This window comes from Eublepharis macularius, chromosome 17 (genome assembly GCF_028583425.1).
Source record: "Eublepharis macularius isolate TG4126 chromosome 17, MPM_Emac_v1.0, whole genome shotgun sequence".
NCBI classification, from domain to species: Eukaryota; Metazoa; Chordata; class Lepidosauria; order Squamata; family Eublepharidae; genus Eublepharis; species Eublepharis macularius.
In genome coordinates, this window is record NC_072806.1 from 9,263,514 (window position 1) to 9,285,783 (window position 22,270).

General features: G+C 44.3%; 1 protein-coding gene across 1 annotated transcript in view; it reads left to right on the forward strand.

The window, feature by feature from the left end:
* PLCH2 (phospholipase C eta 2) overlaps positions 1-22,270 on the forward strand; it is a 390,171-nt gene that overhangs the window by 20,989 nt on the left and 346,912 nt on the right. Inside the window, exon 2 of the mRNA XM_055001428.1 lies at positions 10,850-11,362. Coding sequence (XP_054857403.1) covers positions 11,185-11,362 — 178 coding nt within the window. The 5' untranslated portion in view covers positions 10,850-11,184. The remainder of the gene's footprint in view (positions 1-10,849; positions 11,363-22,270) is intronic.

Consider the following 22,270-nt stretch of genomic DNA (forward strand, 5'->3'; position numbering starts at 1 on the left):
CAGCATAGGGCCTGGGAGTAGAGACTCCACATACACAGACTCTTCTGCAATGAAAATGCCAGTTCCCGAGCTCATGGGCTACACAAGATTCTCCACTCATTGAGTAAACGAATCAGCAGGGCCTTTGTCTATAACTGTCAGGGTTGAGCCAAGTTTCCCTAATTGAGCCAGTTTGGTGCAGTGGTTAAGAGCGGCAGGACTCTAATCTGGAAAGCCGGGTTTGGTTCCCCACTCCTCTTGAAGGCAGCTGAGTGACCTTGGGGCTTCTCGGAGCTCTCTCAGCCTCACCCGCCTCACAGGGTGATTGTCATGAGGATAATAACAACACACTTTGTAAACCACTCTGAGTTGTCCTGAAGGGTGATATATAAATCAAATATTATTATTTATGAGAACAATTTTTTAAAAACATGTTCTTGTAAAATTCCACGCAATATTCACCGTTGGGGGCAGAGTTAATGGTTCCAGAATCAGAAGTATTTATGAAGTGGGTCCACCCATGGCATCCCTCCCCTACAGACCTGTGATTTGTTTAGATTCAACATGTTTTGCGAAAACAATAACTTGAAGGGTGTTGCGGCACTGTGAACAGAGAAGTTAACTACTACTTGAGGTCTCTCAGATGGTTAATTCACACTCTGGCTTGAAAGGGTGGTTTACCTTGCAAGTATGCGTCTGGCCCTGTATTTAAGCACATTGTTTATTTAGACCAACAGATTCGTCTTTGTGATTTGATGAGCTGTGGTTATGAGACTATGAGCAGCTCTACGTGTTCAAAGGAAATGGTACAGAGATCATGCTGATGTTATTTTTTTCTTCTATGGCTGGTTACCACACTGTTGCAGTGTTGATTCACACATGCACATATCCACTGCTCAATGACTGTGGTATGTGTGAATGGATTTGACCATGGCAGAAGAGAACTGTTGTCTTGCCTAGGAAGAGCTGGGTCCAGTAGCACCTTAAAGGCCAACTAGATTTCCATGATACGAACTTTCGAGAGTCAGAGCTCCCTTCATCAGATATAAAGAGTGGAAAAAGAAAGGGGTCCTTATCGTCCAGGCAGAGGGTAGTAAGCGTATTGTAAAGTTGAGTATCAAAATGCTAGCTATTTGGCTAGTTTTTGTGTTATTGTATCCTTATGTTTTCTCTTTTTTAATTATAAAAAACCCTTAATTAAGAAAAAGAAAGAAAGCGAACAAGCTATAATACATGTTGTAATTAGCATGACAGAGCAGGGGTGCAAAGTGCAGAAAATTAGCATCTGTAAGGGGAGAAAAATCCTCTGTCCCGATTCATCTCTGGATATCCATTGTTCCAGATTTGCAAATAAACTCAATGTCAGCAATTTCACATTGCAATTTTCCTCTGAAGTGAGAACTACTATTCTTAGGTTAGTGATGGAATGTCCTGGGAGATTAAAATGTTCTCCCATTGGTTTTTGAATGTTGTGATTTTTGATATCAGATTGACGTCCATTTCTTCTTTTGCGAAGGGACTGACCTGTTTGTCCAATATAGAGAGTTGGAGGGCATTGCTGATACTTGATGGCACATGTAATGATGGATGGTGTCTGATACCAAGTCAAGCCATTGTCCCACCTAGTTCAATATTGTCTGATCCAACTCACAGCGGCTCTCCAGGGTTTCAGGCAGAGAAAGGTCTTTTCCAGTGTTTGCCAGCCGAGAGCCTTTTGACAGAAGATGCCACAAATTGAACCAGGACCTTCTGGGTTCTTAGCATGTACTCTAGCACTGTATTCTATCATCTGTAGGACTTTGGGTATTAATACAAGCCAGTTGGCTCCCCCACCTAGCCTGGCTCACATTATTGTTCATCAAATCTGTCCCTTCGGAGACGGATCACTTCATCAAGCCTCCATGTGTGGGATTTGCCCGCTTGGTGTTTCAACCGCCTGCTTTTGTGGCTTGCCTGGAATATACGGTGCAACATGTCTGGACCTGTGAGGTCTCTCAATCTGGATTGCATGACGGATGGGCTTGTGCTGTGCAAATGAACCCGGCGTGTTGGGAACAGCAGCTGTGTTGAAAAGCAGGGATTGGAGGGAGTGTGTGGAATCTCTGTTGCTTGACACTTTTAAAGTGTATTGTTCTCTTGAGTCTTTAGCCTTTTGATCTTCCTCCACTTTTGATGTGCTTCTTGATCCGATAAATCAGATTCGCCATGTGCCTTTTGTCTCTCGCTTCCTGCCCCCTTCCCCTGTTTCTTCTGAGCATTCGAGGTTTTGTTAACTTCTGTATTATTTTTTCCGGGATGGGGAAATTGGAGCTGCTCCAGCCCCTGACTGAACTATATGGTGATTGTTTAAACACAACCGGCAACTTTACCTGTGAGGCTTTTAACGTTTTCTTCCCATTGATCAAGAACAATGGTGCAGGCTTGCTTTGAGTAATGGGATACACAGCCTCTTCATGTTGGTTGGCTGGAGTTGAAGCTCCCCCCCCCATCCCCATAACTGTTCCAAGTGACAAGATGGAAGGATGGGTTTAGAACATGGGACAATATTCCACTCTTGCCTGGATAGCTATATCCAAAATTAATTGTTCGAGCCGCACATTCAAAGCAGAACCCAAGTTTGAATATTGCATTATATCTGAGGAATGGGAACAGAGGCAGCCCCACAGCTGAGACTGGGGGGAAGCAATGCTCTGAAGAGAGGGGATGTGACATGAGGTGATTGCCCAGTTACCTTGACAACAGAGCACGGCCGTTTTGGCCACAGCGGATACATCAGAGGAATTCCAGCCTTATGACAGATATGTATTCCCTTGACTGAGCCAAGCAGGATTCCCCTGGAGATCAGCTGGTTACTTTGAAGCTGCTCCCAGAGAGGATGGGGAGGAGAAGGAGGGGAGAAGGTCGTGGGGCTGTTTAGGGATGAGCAAACAAAACCCTATTTCTTTTTATATTCATTTATATATTTTGTTTATATATTTTTTATTTATTTGAGTAATAAATAATACATAAAAATTAAAAGCAAAATCATCTAACAAACCAAACTAACAATACATATAAACGTAAAAGAAGAAATCAGGAAAGGGAGAATAAGAAGAAGAAAAAGAAGTCATAGAGAAAGAAAATAAAGGAAAAACTAAATATAATCCGTCTTGAGTCTCAGTGAGAAAGGCGGAATATAAATAACATAAATAAATAAAAAATAAACTACAAGTGGGATTCCGATTTTCTCTGTGACAAATATATTCATTTATGTTTTTGTCAACACTTTTGTGTCTCATATTGGTATTGTAGGTTCACTGATGTTGTGCATACATAGTGTATGGTTTTTATATGAAATTTATATGAATAATGCACATTTATATATAGAATAGGCACACCGTGTATGATGCTGATATACTGGCACAAATAATGTTGAAATCTGAACACATTTTACGGAAAAAATTTGCTGTTTGTGTACAGAAAGCAGTTGGTTCCATTCATGCAAGGGAGAAGCCAAATCAAAATTGGGATTTTGGTTCCCAATCGACAGAGATGAGAAATCTAAGGTACTGTTTTACCCCCTCCCCGAGTCTAAACTCCTGCACTCCCTCCTGTTTCCTGCCATGGTCCTCCATACATGATTGTGAAATATGTTGGGTTTTGTTAGCAGGTTTGTGGGGTCTGATTCCACTCAAGGCCCAAGTGGCTAGCTCAAAGTTAAACTACAAGAGACGAATTACATGAGGACACACATGTGAAGGGAGTTGCAATGTAAGCCGGGAAGCCAAGTTTTAAAAGATAGCTCAAAAGGCTTTGTCAATTTTCCTCTCTACAGAGCAAGCAAAGATGCTCCTCAGAGGGTTTGCTAATGTCCTCTTCACCTCCCAAAGGCTCTGACAGTTTCACCTCCCCTTCTAGGAGGCGAAGAGGAAACAAACAAACCCTCTGAGGAGTGATCTTTGCTGGCTCTGTAGAGAGGGAAATTAACAAAGCCTTCTGATCTGTCTTTTAAAACTTGGCTTCTCAGCTAACATTGCAACTCCCTTCACATGAGCGCCCTTGTGTAATTCGTCTCTTGTAGTTTAGCTCTCAGATCAATGCAGGCATGTCACAAAATGTCATCTGAGCACTTCCTCCTTGTCTGTGATTCCTTCTTTCCTCTGAGACTGCAGGCTCCCAGCGCCCAAAGCTCCCTTGCTAACCCAGGAAAGCAACACCTCTGTTTCTTCCGTATCCCTGTTTTACAACATTCCAGGAGGGAACTTGCATCTATCTAGCTATCTTGTACATTTGTATCCCACCCTTCCTCCAAGGAACTCAGAGCTGTGTACAGGAGACTAAATCTTTGTGTAGACTTTTCCAAAGATAACAAGGACGGGTAGTAGGAAAAATAATTTCTGGTTTGTCTTCTCTCAGCAGTCCTTGAAGAATCCTTATCTTCACAATGCAGCCAGTGCAGAAAACTTTGTTTGGAATGAGCATTTGAAGTGCGGAGACTTCATTCCAGCGGAATCTCTCACTTGAGGACAATCCCTTAAGCTAACAGTTGACTGTGCTGACAAAGATTCCCCTTAAGATTTCCCCTTCCACACCCTCCTAGAGTACCCAGCACTACAGAGGCACACAACTGGAAATGAGCAGGAAAGAGTATTATTAAAGAGCGATGATCTGTCTTAATGGTTCTTTACCAGTATGATCAGTTAGCCTCTAGCTTCCCATTATCTACTGATAGGTAGCTATGAAAAAAACACACATTCTAAAACCAGCAATAGCCCAACGCCTTCTCACTGGAATCAACCAAAATAACACAAAATAGTGAGTGCAGAATGTTACAAAATAGTGCACTTTTAAGTTCCCCTGCTCTCTTCTAGATTTTAAGTAAAGGTGGGATGGAAAGAACAAAAAAGTTGTTTCAGGGCACGTTGGAAGACATTTTGTAGCTTTCTTAAAACTAGTGACTAGTGCTGCCACATATTTAAGCACTTGCAATTTGGGAATAAAACCCATTGAACAAAATGGGACTTTTGAGTAAACATAGATCAAGATGGGTAGCCATGCTAGTCTATCTGTAGTAGTAGAAAAGAGCAAGAGTCCGTTATCACCTATAAGATGAACACCATTTGTGGTATGAGCTTTCGTGAGCTGTGACTCATGAAAGCTTATACCCTACGACAAGATGTGAGCTGTGACTCACGAAAGCTCATACCTTACCACAAATTTTGTTCGTCTTATAGGTGCTACTGGACACTCGCTCTTTTCTACTTTTAAGTAAACATGTATAGCATAGGGCTGTTAATGAGATCACATAGTGATGGGCAGTGCACTCATCGACATGTAATCCAATTAAGTCTGCGTTTTCTCACTTGCAAATGTAATCATTCAATCAAATGGCTAAAACTGATATGATTAGTTAACTGAGATTAGTGAACTGAGATTTCTTTGCGTAGAGCTTTCATCTCCGTGATTAGGGATCATGTGTATTTCTTTTGCAAGACCAAGAATTCCCTGATTATCCTTGCAAACTCTTTTTCTGAGCATAGCACAGGTACTTGAGCACAACCGTGAAGAAACCCATTCAAAGAATCAGTACACGGGACTCCTCTTGAGGAAACTCTTGGCCAACGTTGGTGTTCCAAGTGAAGTTCCTGTGGTCTTGATTATACTCCAGAATGGATTGGGAAGTTAAGCTGGCCCAGGATCAAGGCAATTTGGGTAGCACTTGTGGTACTACAAGATGGCCCTGCAGAGGTACTCATCTGAGATCAACCAGAGGTGTTTACAAGATGGTAGCTGTAGAGGAAGAGTCGGTGGGTGTGTCGACACCCATTGTTAATACCACCGTCCATGCCTCAGCTAAATGGCCCTGCGGAGCTACTGGGCTTGAGGTCTGCTTGTTCCCAGTGGCCCTCCAAGGCAATGGCTAGAGTTACTAAACTCCAGTTGGGGAGTTCTCCTGGAATTACAACAGATCTCTAAACTACAGGGATAAATTTCCCTGGGAAAAAATGGCACTCTACCTCATTGAGATCCTTCCCCTCAACAAACCTTGCGTTCTCTGGGCTCCACCCCCAAATCTCCAGGAATTTCCCAACCTAGCACTGGCCCACCTGACCCAACTGTAGCAGTGACCCACCAGGAACTAAGGTTGCCAACCTCCAGGTAATGGCTGGAGATCTCCCGGAATTGCAACTGATCTCCAGGCTATAGAAATCAGTTCCCCTGGAGAAAAGTGGCTGTTTTGGATGGTGGACTATATGGCATTATACACTGCTAAGTTCTCTTCCCTCCTCAAACTCAGCCATCTCCAGGCTCCACCCTCAAAATCTCCAGGAATTTCCCAACCTGGAGCTGGCAACCCTACCAGGAACTTTTCCTGTAAGTCAAATGGTGAGTCCACCCCCGTTTACACTGTATTAATTTTATCAATCCACTCCTTACCATGGGTCCAGTAACTGTGAAATCACTTTATTGTTTGCAGGTCCCCCTTTTTAAAAACATAACTCATCCTCAGCTCAAAGGGAATTCAGTAAAGCAGAAAACAGAGAAGGAAAAGCTTGTGAATGGAGCAAGGCAAGGAACTTCTGTCCTCCACTGCAGGTGGGGGAAAGTAGAACTTCCTGTCACCTCCTATCCAGCGCATTCTAACTGCTGTGTATTGCAACAAGTGTGGCATCCACACACACACACCCATTGCATTGCTAATAGTGTCTCGGTGCCTTCCCTTCGCTGAAGGTTGCTCCAGCACTCCATCATCGTATTCATGTGAAGCACATGTTGAGACAAGATTCTAGGGCTCGGCAACTAATCGGCAAAGGCCTCATCTGGTAGCAGCTGCAAGAACTCTTTATGCTAAATGTTGGGAAGTCTGAGCAAAGAATAAGTTTCATGAATATGTAGCGATGGCTAAATTAGCACTTCATGACTAAGTTCATCATGTAATGATTCATTTCAGCCATCGCGGCAAACGATGATTGATGAAGCGGAGCTATGTTTTGGCACAATGTCTGAATTGATAAAGCAATTGGCTGGCCAATCAGAAACCGTGGTTTAAAGCGGGCTTGAGCTAACTGTGGTTCAGTGTATGGTTGGGATGAAAGTTCATGATTTATTGTTTTGCTTCCAAATGGTTGCTGCATCACAGAGAGTGAATTTATGAAGCTGGATGGTGAGAACAGGAGAAAATAAAAGCCAGTCTGAACTGTGGTTTGGCTGTTGTAGGTTTGGAAGCTCAAACCAGGGCTTGGAGTCTGAACCATGGTTATGTATAATGTCTGGACTAACAGTGAAATCCTAAGCAGAGTTACTCCAGTCTAAGCCCATTGAAATAATCAACCTCTTAACCAAAAGAGGTATTAAAAAAGATAATAGACGCAAGGAAATGGCAAGCGTTCATTACCTTATTGGAATAACTACGTATTAAATGCATGTTGTGAAATCTTTAGAATTTCAGTGGGATATATTCTGGTCAACAGGATTTTTATATGTATATACCTGTAACTTTTTTTTTAATCTTTAAAAATTAAGAGAGAAGAGCTGGTGGAAGCCAAAAGTGCTACAGGAGCTATCTTTCCCCCCCTAGCTTCTAATTTCATGTGATAAAGGAATTTGTGGAGGGACAGGAATTAAAAGGAGATGCTATGGTTGCCAGCTCTGGGTAGGGGAATTCCTGGAGATTAGGAGGGCAGAGTTTAGGGAGGGGAGTGACCTCAGCAGGGTATAATGCCATAGAGTCCACATTCCAAAGCAGGCATTTTCTTCAGGGGAACTGGTCTCTGTTGCCTGGAAATCAGGTGTAATCCTGAGAGCTCTTCAGCCATCACCTGGAGGCTGGCAGCTGTAGAGGCTGGTGACTTGGACAGGAGATGGAAGAAAGAGGCCTGTGTAGTTCTGAGACTTGGGAGAAGGTAGCATTATTTATAATTTAGGACTGTAGGACTTCAGACCTTGATCATTAAGAGTTAAGAAACTTTTTAAAAAAGTGATGAAAAGTCCCCCCCCCCCCCGCCTCGCTTTCTGAAATATAAACATCGTGTAAAGTAGGAAATACAGAAGAGACATAATAGAAGGGCATGGAAATGGAATGGCATGCAAAAATGAATCATTCAACCAATGCATAATAGGCATACAAAGGTCTTACTAAACATGAGCAAATATACATTAGACATGAATGGGGTGAAGTCATTTGGTTGAGCTAGCAGGAGGAATATTTGCCTGTGTGCCATTTTTGAATAGAATTCCAATGTGTTGGTTTGCTCTTGAGGCCTTCTTTATTGTTGGCATTTATGTGTCAATGCAGGAAGCCTTAGGGCAGGTAATCAAGGCTGTACAATTCTCCATACATGTGCATGCTCTCACCAAATCTTCCTTCTGGCCTCCTGATAGTTTATAACTCAATAAAATGCATCTGTATCTTTTACATAATTCTTCTAAGCAATGAGAAGACCTGATTTTTTTTTTCTTACAGAACCATCCATCCAAGCCATAGCTAAGGCTGGATTTTATTTATTTACATTATTTATAGTCCACCTTTCTCACTGGGGCTCAAGGCAGATTACACAGTGTGAGTCCACTACAGTCCATTTTCAAGGACATTTCAATAAACAATGTAATAGGGTCTATAAGTGCTATTTGTAAAGCCCAGTCCCAGGATCCAAAAAGACATGTCCGTAATTCACTTAGGACCTTACCACCTCAGAGTGGTAGAGTCTTCCCAAGTACATGCTTCGAATGCTTCTCCCTGGTAATACAAGCTATACATTGCATGGGAGATCTGTGATCGAATCACCAAACATATGTTAAAAAGCAGGGGTGGAGAGGCTGATTTGGACCAGGATAATCGGATGAGAGGTGTTTTCCCCATCACCATTTTCCTGATAAAAATAAGCCCTTCTGCAAGCTGGGTTCGCGCCTTGTTTGCCAGTTGCGAACAGAGAGAAAATTTTTTGACGAGCAGTTCAGTAGTTCATTGATATGCTTGTGGGTGTTCAGCAGGTTTTTTCTCTGTATTCCTTACTAACTGTAAAGTATAGCGCAATTAGCTTTTTATGCATGCAGGCTCTCACAAAGCCCGATTGAGGTCTACTGCTTTCGCTGAAATATGTAGCTTCTTTAATGTTTGCTTTTATATGGCATGTGCCTCGCTGATGTTCATTCATTTGTAATTTTGAATTGGTATCGAGAACTTGATGGCCTCTGGCTCATAAACACTGTGACAAAGTCTACTCCCTCCCCATCCGTGCTGCATAACTGCTCTGCTCAGTAGGCAACTGTTTGAATAAACAATTAGATCACTCGCAAATCAATAAATCCTACCCTTCGGTGTTCATCTAAGTCGTCTTTAGTGATGCTCATGGCTGCCGATTAGTTTGAATTAGCAATCTCTTCGTGCATGCACAGTTTAGGGGAAAAAACCCAATGTAAACTGGTTCAGCAGGCATCCGTGGCTGCTCGTCATGAACTGAGTAGACCAAGTGATGGGCTCACATCTGATCACTCGCTACCTTTGAACATTCTGCCATTGAATGCGTTTCTACCATTCTACCATTCAATGGTGAAGTTCGACCACTGAATGCGTTTACCGCAAAATCTCCAGCGTCCCTGCTTGGAGCTGCTATCAGCACTGGCAGGGGAAAAAAACAGGCAGTTCTCCTCCCACTGCTGGGGCAAATAGAAGTCAATCACACTCACATGAACCCTGGGCAACTATTGAAAAAATGTGGGGAAAGAAGAGTTACCAGCACCATCCCTGCTTCCCTACCCGAATTGGCATCTCCCTGAGGTCTGCTTTATAATGATAAAAACCAGGGCGTTTTTTTCTGGGAAAAGAGGTGCTGGAACTCAGTGGGTTGCCCTCGGAGAAAATGGTCACATGGCTGGTGGCCCCACCCCCTGATCTCCAGACAGCGGTGCGGAGGGCAATCTGAACTCCCCTCTCTCTGGAGATCAGGGGGCAGGGCCACCAGTCATATGACCATTTTCAAGAGGTTCTGGAACTCTGTTCCACCGCGTTCCAGCTGAAAAAAAGCCCTGATAAAAACTAATCAGTATAGCTGATCAAGGGATCGTCTGTGTAATATACTGTTTGAACCTAACATAAGATACAGTGTGTAGGCGCACTGCGGATCTTAAAATTACTGGGGAATCAGTTTAAATATCTCGCTGGGTTTATTCCCAGGAATCTGGGCTGGACCTCTGTTACACTGTTGCGGCAGGAAGGGTTACATCAGGGCTTAGTTCTTGTGGCCTCTTCTTACATGCCCAGGGTAATGCCAATCACCACCTTGGAGTCAGGCAGCAATTTTCCCCAGGCCAGTTCGGTTAGGGATCTTGACAGTGTTTTGCCATTTTCTGGACATGGAGCAAGGGTCACTGGGTTGTGTGTGGGGGGAAGGGGAGGTGAATTTCCTGCATTGTGCAGGGGGTTGGACTAGATGACCCTGGAGTTCCCTTCCAACCCTATTATTCTATGATTCTGTGTGAAAAGACTCTGCATTACATTTCACATGGTATCTTGGTTGGGTGTCATGACCACTGAAAAGGCCTGAAACCAGTTTATGTGTACAGTGTGAATAAAAAGCTGGAATATACTTTTTAATAAATGCATTTAATAAATAAATAAATACCCAAGTGCCCTGACCTGGATAGCCCAGGTGAACCCGATCTCGTCAGATCTCAGAAGCTAAGCAAGGTCGGCCTTTTAGTAATGGGATGGGAGACCTCCAACAAAGACGAGGGTTGCAGAAGCAGGCAACAGCTAACCACCTCTATTAGTCTGTTGCCTTTAAAACCCCACTAAGGGTCACCCTAAGTTAGCTATGATTTGAGGGCACTCTCTCCCACAAATACCCAAGTGAACAATCTCATATTTGTGTGTTTGGGTTTTGTTTTCCAGGTATATAACTTGCTCAAGAAAACAAACGACTGGAAGAGGTCACCTTTAAACATTCAATGGAAAACAAACTCAGGGTAAAAGGCCTTAGAAGAAGATTAAGCCAATGTGAACGTTTGCTGAAGCCTGTCTCTTTATCCTTTGCCCTTTAAAGTTGAAGGCTTGGTAGAAAATTGGACTGAGACGAGTTCCTGCATTCTGGTTCTTGGACTCTAGGCTTGCTTCTTTCTCTAAACAATTTCAAAGGAAGCCCTGAAGTTCTGTCTCACCCTTACGAGAGATCTCCGCTTTCACTGGATGCTGTTCTCACTAGGAGCAAATGTTATGCCTGAAATTCCATGGTGTTTCTATCTGACAACCTCACACACGCTGTGACCAATTTGAGAAAGAGGAGATTCTCCGTTTTGGTGCTCTCAGTTCTAGATACCATGCTAGCGGATCTTGGACATCCGGAAGACTCTTCACCCAAGAGTGAAAACTGCCGGCACTTCCTTTCTGTGAACAGCATCACAGTAGGTAAGACAAATTTGACTGCCGCATTAGATGCTCGTAGACGAATACTCGCTTGCAGCAAACCAGGAATTGCCCCTGGGTGAGGATTTTGCTTTTGTAAAGCTTTTGTAAATTGTAAAAAAGTTATGAATTTATTACACTGTTGAATTGTGTAGTTCTTGAAATACAGTTGGCTTAACTTTGGAAGCCAAGTTATTGCACGAAGCCCACGTTTTTGGGGAATATGAGGTTGTTTCCATACTAGTCATTGATATCTTTGTCCATTCTGCTTCCATGTTGAATCTGCATTATTTTGTCGATAACTGTTGTGTTGCATGACATTGTTTTCCCTGTTGCCCTCTTGCTTTTTTCCAGAACTGACATGTGAATGAAAAAGGTTAAGGGAATGTGCGGCTGATATTAAAAATCGGCAGTTGCTTTGGCTGCAAAGGAAAAAAAAAACAGTAATTACAGCCTCCATTCTCAGGGAACGAGAAGTGATAATTGAGGATGAAGTCAAGAATATTGTGTGTACCAAGAATGAAGAGGAGGTAGCTAACTGAGCAGAGCAGCAGGAGTATAACGAAAGAGCAAAATTTAAAGAGTCAGTTGTAGGGAGAAGCACAGCATTTCCTGAGTGTGACCTATTTCCAAGTAAACACATTGTACTATCTTGCTTGTAGAAAGCTTGGGCGTTGCTGGATTTTTTATGGAGAATATAGCAGAATATAATTGACACGTGGAACCCCGATTTGAATTCAGCTTGTAGCTGATTATAGAAAGGGAATGACTGAGAAGTGCACAAGTGTATGAAAATGTCCTCAGCGGCACACCCTTTCCTCCGGATTATCTTTGCGTGCCAGTGGCATGGAGTCACGCTCCATCTTTTGTAGATTTGAGAGCTTTGATAGAAAGAAATTGCTGCGTTGTCATAGTGAATTCTTTGCTACCTCTTGAAGGTTCTCCCATTCAATTAATCCTGCTCAGTTTTTCTGGAGGGAAGCCCTTAACTATACTATATGCTCCCACTATGAATTAGGACATCTGTCCTTGCCTGCCTCTTCTCTTGCAGCATACTTTGGATTCTCTGGATGTTTGCAGTTTGCTAACAAAAGCACAGGAAAGTCAAGCCACTTGACCTCAAGTGGTTGTAAGAGCTTCTGCCTTATGATGGTTCCTCTTTCATCTAGTTTCTGGTGTGCTGCATTCACTCTTTGGATGTGTCCAGATGTTTTTTTGGTACCAGGGATTTTCTCTTATTTTTGTGTGTCTGCCTCAAGACAGTTATTGTGTTTAGTTGGCTTCTTTAAGAAAATACGAGTGTGCCCCAAGTTGGCTGTGAGTGTAATTGCTCTTGGAATTTGGGGCACTATGCATTCTTTTGTATGATACCTGTAAGTTTACTGCGGTGTAAAACGGAGGCAGTGACTGGAACATAGCATCCCTTGTTACCCGTGCTGAAGTCTGGTGGTACGAGTAATGCAGAGAATCTCATTTAAAATCCCGATTGATGTTTTTATGATGATGTTGATTAAATGGAGAAGATGCTGATTGGAACGCGGCGGTTTTAATAAAAAGTTAATGCGCAGCATAAGGAGAGCTTTGTTTGGAAATTGCACTGTATAAATTTGGAGGGCAAAATGGCATGCCGTCTAACATTCTCCAAATGGCCCTCGGCTAGATCTCCCCCTCCCCCTGGCATGCTAGCTCTCTATTGGCAGGGCTTAGCTTGGCTTTTTGATGTGGGCAATACTCAGAGGTAGTCTTAGTCAAAGGACAACAACAAAGGCAGCTGCGCTGGGTCCTGTGCTTGTGGGGGGGGGGGCTGACCCTACCTCCCCCCAAGGGAGGGAGAAAAGAAGAAGAGCAAGCACCTGCCACTGCTTGCACCTCCCCGATGTGGGGGTCACACAGGGTGAGGGCCACCCCTTGCTTGGTTCTGGTAGGAGGCTGGTTGGGTGGCTTAGGCAGTGATTCTCAGGTTGGGTTACCAGTTCTGGGTTGGGAAATTCCAGGAGATTTTGGTGGTGGAGACTAAGGATAATGGGGGTTGAGGAGGGGAGAGACCTCAGCAGGGTATAATGCCATAAAGTCCATCTTCCAAAAAGTAAAAATAGTAAAGGTAGCCCCCTGTGCAAGCACCGAGTCATTACTGACTCATGGGGGGACGTTGCATCACAACGTTTTCTTGGCAGACTTTTTTTTACAGGGTGGTTTGCCATTGCCTTCCCCAGTCATCTACACTTTACTGCCAGGAAACTGGGTACTCATTTTACCAACCTCAGAAGGATGGAAGGCTGAGTCAACCTTGAGCCGGCTACCTAAACCCAGCTTCCGCCAGAATCGAACTCAGGTCGTGAGCAGAGCTTGGGCTGCAGTACTGCAACTTACCACTCTGCGCCAGGGTATAATGCCATAAAGTCCACCTTCCAAAGCAGCCATTTTCTCCAGGTGAACTTACCTCTGTTGGCTGGAGATCACTTGTAGTACTGGGAGATCTCCTGGTCTCACCTGGAGGTTGGCAGCCCTGTTCTTGGCCCCCATCCTGGACTTTTGCCCAGGGACCCGATCACTAAGACCACTTCTGGCAACATTTAATCATGCATTCCCCATCCTATCCTTCTCAAGCAATGCTGTTCTAGAAGGGTTGTCCTATTCCTGAACATACAGTTAATGCAATCTGGGCTTTGATTGGCAGCTGCCCTCTGGATGCACGTGTTCTACTTTTAAATTGTGGTTCACAATGCTATCTCTTTAGTATAAGATAGAAAGGGGAGGGGAGAAAGGAAAATAAAGCTGTGTATCATTAGCATGGTGGTGGCAGTGCGCTCACAACACAAGGACTACCATAGTCAGTCTCATCCACTCTCCAAGGACTCAGGTAGAGGTCTTTCACATCACTGGATCCTTTTAACGGAGATGCCGGGGATTGAACCTGGAACCTCCTGCATGCCAACCCAGTGCTCTACCACTGAGCCACAGGTCCCCAGTTGCTTACTTGCACCTATTTCATATAGATATTAAATGCACAGAAGACATGATGGAACCCAGTCGAGCTTCACAGGGCAGTAACTCGCAGCCCCACCTTCTGTTAGCTACCCACCAGGAAGGTGTAGAGTCACATTTACAAGAGGATGCTTCGCTCTTAAAGTGTTCCTCCATGGAAACATTTTGGGGTGTATCCTTTCTTCCCTGCAGTGCCTGGAGATTTGCAAAGCCTTTGCACTCATTTGTTGTAGTTGCATTTTGACATTTCTTTTATGGTGCTTCAGGAACTTTTCAATGCAGATTCTCTCCTTCTTCTGGCGTATTTTCCCCCCACGCATACGCAGAGTAAAAATATCATAAATGAATACATTTTGGGATTTGTGCATGCGAGGGGTACTGTCATTGGATTGCACCTTGAAACCACCAAGTTGGCCCACAAGATCAAGCCTCCCATTTAAAAAAAAAGCTTTTTAAGGATGCCAAATGTCATAAGAGCAAGTAGAGTTTAGGCTTTAGAGCTTTGGAAAATGATAACGGTTGGTTGTTTTGGCTTGGCTGTGGAGGCACGCCAATCTGTCGCAGCGAAAAATCCAGAGAACTTGTCAACAGTAAATAAAACACGGGGTCTATTTTTAATCTCCAGCACAGCTTTTTAATGACTGAAAGCTTCCCTGGTGGTGGTTTGGAGTTTATTTTCCTGACAGACCTGGCTGGCCTTGAAAGAGTGGCTCTGCTAGTGGATAATTGAATGGGTGATAAATATCCTCGTTCTTCTCAAAGGATTTATCAATTAGCTTTCCTCTGTTTGTAAAGTGGCAGCCAGCTGCGAGTCCAGTCGTGGGATTGTGGATTTGCATATCTTTTTGTTAAGTCTATCTAAGGACATGCAGCTCTCTCATCAGTAAGGGTCTATTGCTGCGTGGGACAGAGCCAACACTGGTCTCTGTGTGAACGGAGAAACGGGGAAGTGGGGAATCAAATCTAAAGAGAGCACCTGGTCACTCCCTACCTGGTGAGGTGCCACCCTGGTTTTTTGGCCAGGTGAGTGGTGGTGGTGGGGACAGAGGGTGAAAGCGGGGATTCTCCTGCACCTCAGGGCATTATGAGGTCTCTAATCTCGGGATCCCACCCTCCAAATAGGTTTGGCAGCTCTGGCCTGGGAAATTCCTAGAGATTGGGAGTGGAGACTGGGGAGACTGGGGTTTGGGGAGGGAAGGGATCTCGGTGGGGTAGAATTAGGGTTACTAGTCTGCCAGTGGGAGCAGGGGATTCCCCGCTTTCACCCTCTGCGCCCCCCCCCCCACTCACCTGGCCAAAAAACCAGGGTGGCACCTCGTAGATAGAGATAGTGGTTGGAGTAGACTCAAACCTTGCTCATCTACTGCAGACCAACACAGCTACCCACCTGAAACCCTTCTGGAAGAGCAGCTGTATTGAGTGGCACCTCCCCTTCCTCTTAAAGGGGAATATGGAGTTTGTGCTGCTATGAAATTCACTCCCGGGCAGTCAGGCCACTTTTTGGGGAAGATGCATGGACGTGTTGCCCCTCGCTTTGTTTTGAAGTCCCAGCTCCATTCCTTTAAACTCTGATAATACTTCCCTTGAAGTCAACGGTCGCCATGGAAACTGGCTGCAAAGGGATGCAGCCAGTATCGATGCAAAAGAAAAGTCCAGGAGCTCGGCTGTTGGTGCTACAAACATGAGAGTCGCCGTCAGGATTTTAATGGGGTGGAGGATGCTTTGTTTTGGCCTGATGGGGACATGGAGCACGCACAGTGTGTGCATGGAGGTTTATTTGTAAAGTTTGTGACTCTTGAAGGAGGAAAGAGGTCACACAACATTTATAGCAGGGGAAGGGGTGCAGGCTGGACATATCAACTTCATTGGTGTGGTAGTTTTACTTGTGCAATCATTTGGAGTGCAAATGATTGCACAAGTAAAAGGAGGTGGGAGATATAACGTCACCTTGGCTTGCCCTCATGTCACCTCCCATTTGATGCAATCATTGCCCGTTTGACTCTGCTGTTCCTGTTCATTGTTCCTCCCTGTGCCTCTCCCTTGCCTTCTGGTTCCCAGTTCCCTGCACTCACCCACCCCTGCATTTTTCTTCCTCTGTGTATTGTGAGACCGTGTAGAAAACATTTCTCAGAGGCACCACAAAAATGTCCCCATAGTACTTAAAAGCCGACAGGCCAGACTGCTATTCTAGTTTGATATGATTTTTTGAGGACCAGTTGAAGTTGGAGGATACAAGATTGCATTTCAGAAGATATCGAGTAGACAGATCTACACCGCAAAGTTATACAAGTTTTATACCAGTTTAACTATCCCAACTCCCCCCCCCCCAAATATTTCCTGAGAATTATGGATTGTGTTAGCAGAGTTGCATAGTAGATGCAGAGAAGCGTTTGCATGTCTGAGTTGCAGAGTGTGTGCACAGAAAGGAACAAACTCACAACCGGAGTCTAGTTTAAGCTTGAGAGAAGAAATATGACTTCTTTGTTGCAAGAACTCCATCGAGGACAGGAAAGAGTAGAGATAGAACAGAATGCTATCTATCTAGTCTAGAGTGACAAGAGATCCAGGATGGCATGTCCTATACCCATAGTGGCAAGATGGAGAAGAAGGATGAAGAGAGGAAGGTGTGATGCAAGAAGGAAGCAAGTCCCTGAGAAAGCAATATACACTTCCAAGGGATAGCTTCAGGATAGCAGAAAGGATGGACAGAGCCTTGACTTCTCTATGGCCTGTTTTGCATGGGCGATTTGGGCCATACCTCTTCGGGTCTCCTTCCGAAGTCTGGACAATTAACCCCCCCTACAGATTTCAATGTGCAGTTTCAAGGGTTCTCTTCCAAGTTTTCTTCCCGCGCAGAAAAAGCACAGACAGAAAACGTGAAAGAAAGTCCCTGAAAAGCCGCAATGAATTCTGACGAGGGAGTTAGCCGTACAGAATTTGGAAGAAAACCTGAAGAGGTATGGGGCCAAAAGCAGCAAATAATCACTTGAGCAGAAAAGGCTTATCGCTCTGACTCTCTCATAGTCTCCCTCTGAAATCTGAGACTAGGGACGGGATAAAGTTCTTCACTTCTTACAGTTTGGTGTGAGCAGGCTGAGAAATCTCTGCTCCAGAGTCTTCATTTCCCACACCAAAACTACAGTTCCCAGATTTACCTGGGGGCAGAAAGTGACTATTAAACTTTTAAAGTCTGTGTTGTAGATATAGGCCCTTTTCACACTACTTACTTGCTTCCGAAACATCATGATACGTAGTGCAAAAAACACGGAAGATAGCGTCTTCTTGTGAGAGTTTTGTGCGATGTCGCACAAGTAGTGTGAAAAGGGCCATACTTTGCTGTCTAAATTTAAAAACAAGCCCTGTTGGTGTCTGCATCCTGCCTTGCTCCTTTCATATTTTGCAGTCATTGCCTATGTTTGGTAGCCTGCCCTATATGTGTTGAGGTCATCCCACAAAAGAGACTGTTATCTGTTTCCACTCTCCTTTTTTTCTTTTTGCTGTGATCTTCACAAGTCACCTTCTGCTACCCCCTTCCAGCAAAAGCATATTCAGAGTTTGCTTATCATTTCATTTGGAAGAAGAAAGGCTAGAAAAAAGGGGGGGGGGAGTGCATGGAGCTTTTATGTTTTTGTGCCCCCCCCCCACCATTCATGGGTGCAGGAGATGCAAGAAAGCAGCTCTGTCTGCAGAAGTGAACAGCTGGGCCCATTTCTATAAAAGCATTTTGAACAACAAAATGATTGCTCTGCTAATGAAGTCAATGCGCTAAATACATTCTCTCTGGACTAAATAGAGATTTTCATTTCTGGGCTGGGGGAAAAAAAAACCTTCTCAGCCTAATTTTGCCATTAGCGAAGCTTTTTGTAATCATAGCCACCTTTTTCTTCTATTTATGCCTGAAATGCAAAAAGATGGATGGATCTCTTAAAATGCTAAGGAATAATTCCCTGGGGGACGTTGCATCATTAGAGGTGTTGCCAGAGACGCCTTCTTGTAAAAGTCTGTCAAGCAAACATCATATATAAAGCTCGTTTTGAAATATGAATTTGCCTGAATTTTTGTTTCAGGGACAGTTTTTTTAAAGGAAACAAACCAAACCCTGTTTACTTGCTTTAATCTCTTTAGAGGGTGGACTATATGGTGTCACATCCCAGCTGATCTTCCTCCCCGCCCCAAACTCTACCTGCCACATGTTGGTCCCCCAGATCTACAGGAAATTCCCCACTTAGTGTTTTACCCAGTCTGGCATTTTCTTTTTACTCAATTAATGGAAGGTTGGCCTATGGCATGCCAAGTGGGTTGCTAAATGGCCTGCGCCATCTCCCAGCATCCTTCCTGGCGCTTGTGCCAATTTCTAACTGTTGAGACACCAACATAGACTTCATTTCTCCCCATGTAAAACCACCGAGTCTCATAGACGTTGGCTTCTGAAGCCTAGCACATTTTCAGATCAGAAGTGTGCAGTCAAAGCTTAGATGATTTCATTATACTTTATTTCTAGCAGCTTCTTTTGTACAGTTCTCTGCCAATTATGGCTTTGGTGATATCGCAAAGCTTATCCTCATATCCGGTAGCATTCTTTTCTTCCCTGTCTCTTGTAAATTGGGTTTGGAAGGGATTTGAAAGAGATAATAAGATCATAGAAATTTAGAGATGGAGAAGATATATTTAAAACCTCTCCCTCTCCCTTTGCATACCCCAAACCTGCTCCCCCATCAGTCTGCAAGCTTGCATGTGCTTAAAGGAGAGCAATTCCGCCAATGTTTAAACATTATTTCCATTGTCTTTTGCTTTTATTTTGTGTCTTGTGCATAAAAACTTTTGGAGAAGGGCATTTTGGAACAATGAGTGGCTTGTTTAGAGAGGAGAAATGATTTTGGTGGTCAGTTTGGGCCTGGGGGAAACTGAGTGGGAAGTAGGTTATATGATCTGCCCCCCCCCCCCAGTAAGTGGGTAGAACAGATATAAAGGGATTGTTGTGGCCTTTCTGTGCATTCCACAAAATGTGGGCTGTGGGGCAGCCAGCTAACAGCCAGCCTTTTTCAAACTCCTTGCCACGTGGTCTGTGAAATGGCAGGCACTCACCCAATGTTGTGATCTTCAGTCTTTCTATTATTTTCCCATTTAAAGTGACAATCGCCTTGCTCTGCTCAGGTATTTCTCTTGGTTACAGGCAGGGGTGCAGGGCCAGCACACCGTAAATACCTCACGAGATCCACTGGCATGTTTGCAGTTTGCCCTTGTGTGGTTAGAGTGTCAGGTTGGATCTGAGAGAGCCAGGTTCGAATCCCTACTCCGCTGTGGAAGTTTGCTGGGTAGTGACTTCGGGCCAGTCGCACATTCTCAGCCTAACCTACATCACAGGGTTGTTGTGGGGGGTAAAATGGAGAGGAGAATGATGTAAATTGTTTTGGTCTCCTCTGGGGAGGAAGGCAGAATATTGATGGAGTCAAGCAAGCAGGCAAACTAGCAAGCACGCTGTATCCACGCTGGGGTCAGGGAGGGCTGTATTCTTCCCTCTCTCTGTGGCTCCATGATCTGCCCCAAAGAAGCCTTGAGCAGCAGGCTGCTGGTTTGAGCCCTGCCTAATCACAAGGCCATTTGTAATGCCACGGTCTGCAGTCCCTCCTGCTCACAGTCCCCTTTGAACGTGGCGCTATGTCACAAGCCAGTTGAACGTGCGGTTGCATCCGAGTTTGGCAGGAGCCACGCCAGATCCTCATGTCTGAAGAGGCAGCTTACAGCCAGCACCAGGCTCCCTTTCAGCAAGGATAGGTCTTTGGGCAGAGGATGACTCTGGAGCTCCCTTCCAGTTCTATGATTCTATGCAGCAACCGGGCTGAAACTAAGTGGGTCCTGGTCAAGCCACTGCCTGGATTGAAGGCCACTTGGGCGGAGGCTCCAGAATCCCATGACGGGAGGAAAGGCAGGACGGAGAGGCAATAGAGTAAGCCCGGCATCCCAGGCAGCCCTCTGTCCTTGGTTTAATCATCAAAGAGCTCTTTCCAGAAAGAGAGAGAGAGCTGCCTTTGGGTTTAACCCCCACCGCCATGTATCCTAGGTAACAGGCTGTGTAGTTGAGAACTACTGACTTTGATTCCGGGAAGAAAGGGGATGTGGTGAGAATGTAAAAGAAGAGCCTGTTAATTTCTGTCAAGATTAAGGATATTTTAAAAAAATCTGACAGGGGATGATAAGGCGTTATGCAAACTCTCTTTATCGGCTGAGCTGCATCTCTATGTGGTGTTGAAGTCCGATGAATCGGATCGAGCCTGGAAGGTTCACATTCACGTTCTGTTTCTTCCATCTCTCGTCGCTCGACGGGGGTATGCGTGCATGGGGAAAAGTTCCTGCAGGATTAGTTCTTGCCTTGACAAATGTTATTTATCCCGGGAGCCAGCCCCGCAATTTGGAAGCCAGACTCATTTTTCAGCCTTCAGCATTTCACATTGGAACAATTGTATTTTCTAACATTTGCACCCACAAAATCTAACCCTTAGCTCATCACACATTCAGATAACATTGCTCAAGCTGTGACAAAAAGTGTTGTAGAAAATAAATAAAAGGGTAAACCTGATTGTCATGATTAAAACAGATATCAAACTTGGGTTGCCAGCTCCAGGTTGAGAAATTCCTGGAGATTTAGGGGGGCAGAACCTGGAGAGGGAAGGGGTTGGAGGGGAGGGACCTCAGCTGAGTATAATGCCATAGAGTCTGCCCTCCAAAGCAGACATTTTTTTCCAGAGCAACTGATCTCTATTGCCTGGTTATCACTTGTAATTCCGGGAGATCTCCAGTCACTGCCTGGAACTTGGCAAGCCTATACCTAATTTCTCTCCAGTTTCTCAGAATCCTATTATTGCTTCAAAAAGCTCAATTTAATTAAAAGTCGGAGCCAGACTAGAAATCAATTGGTTAAGAAATAAATCTATCCTCTGTTGCTGAACAGTGTAAAGTTACATTTACATATAAACAAGCAATGACAAGAACTTCATGCACGTTTATTTTTATGCAATACAGCACAAACATTCTGATGTGAAATGAAAATAAGATTTGGGTTAGATCCAGCCAACTTTGTTTCTCAGTCTTGGCCAATTCTCTTCCTTGTAACCGCCCCCGTTCCAAGTGGATTTTGTCTGTGAACATCCCACGATCCCATACATCGCCTTTTTTAGTGGTCAAACTCCCTTTTTCACTTGTAGGAACCGGTTGGATTCAACTCTTTGTACTTCAGTTGAGAATTGCTGAGACACAGTAGAATAAAATCACTTCTGAAAATACTGCTTCACAATGAAATTTCTAGGCACCATGGTGACCTGGTACCTGGGATTTGTTGAATTCTGTGCTAGCAAGATTGCAGCTTGAGGACTGGATGGAAAGGCAGAATTTGGCAGAATACACAGCCATTAAGAGGCCAAGCAACACATTCAATAGGAGGTATATAAATTAGTCGCCTCTGTGAAGCTATTCACAGAGTCTCTCTACACAAGACATCTTACATGGGACGCTCAAGTGAAGGGAGATGCAATGTTAGCCAGGAAGTGTAGTTTTAAAAGATAGAGCTGACAGAGATCGCTCCTCAGAGGGTTTGCTAATTTCACTTTTGCCTCCCTGAAGGGGAGGTGAAATTGACAGGGCCTTCCAGGAGGCTAAAATGAAATTAACAAACCCTCACAGCCTCAGGGACAATTTAAATCTGGAAAATTGTGTGTGCACATGTATGGGGGGGTATTACCCCCCTCCCCAGCACTGCTCCTGAGACAGGTAAAAAATTAAAACGTTAGTAGATCTGATCATGGATTTCCTGTATCATGTATAACTTTGGTCCAAAGCCTACGGCAGGATTAGTTTTTGGGATTTCTGCAGCTGTGACTGAAAAGAAATTGAGGACAAGCAACTTGCCTTTTTGCCGTCTATGGAACAGGA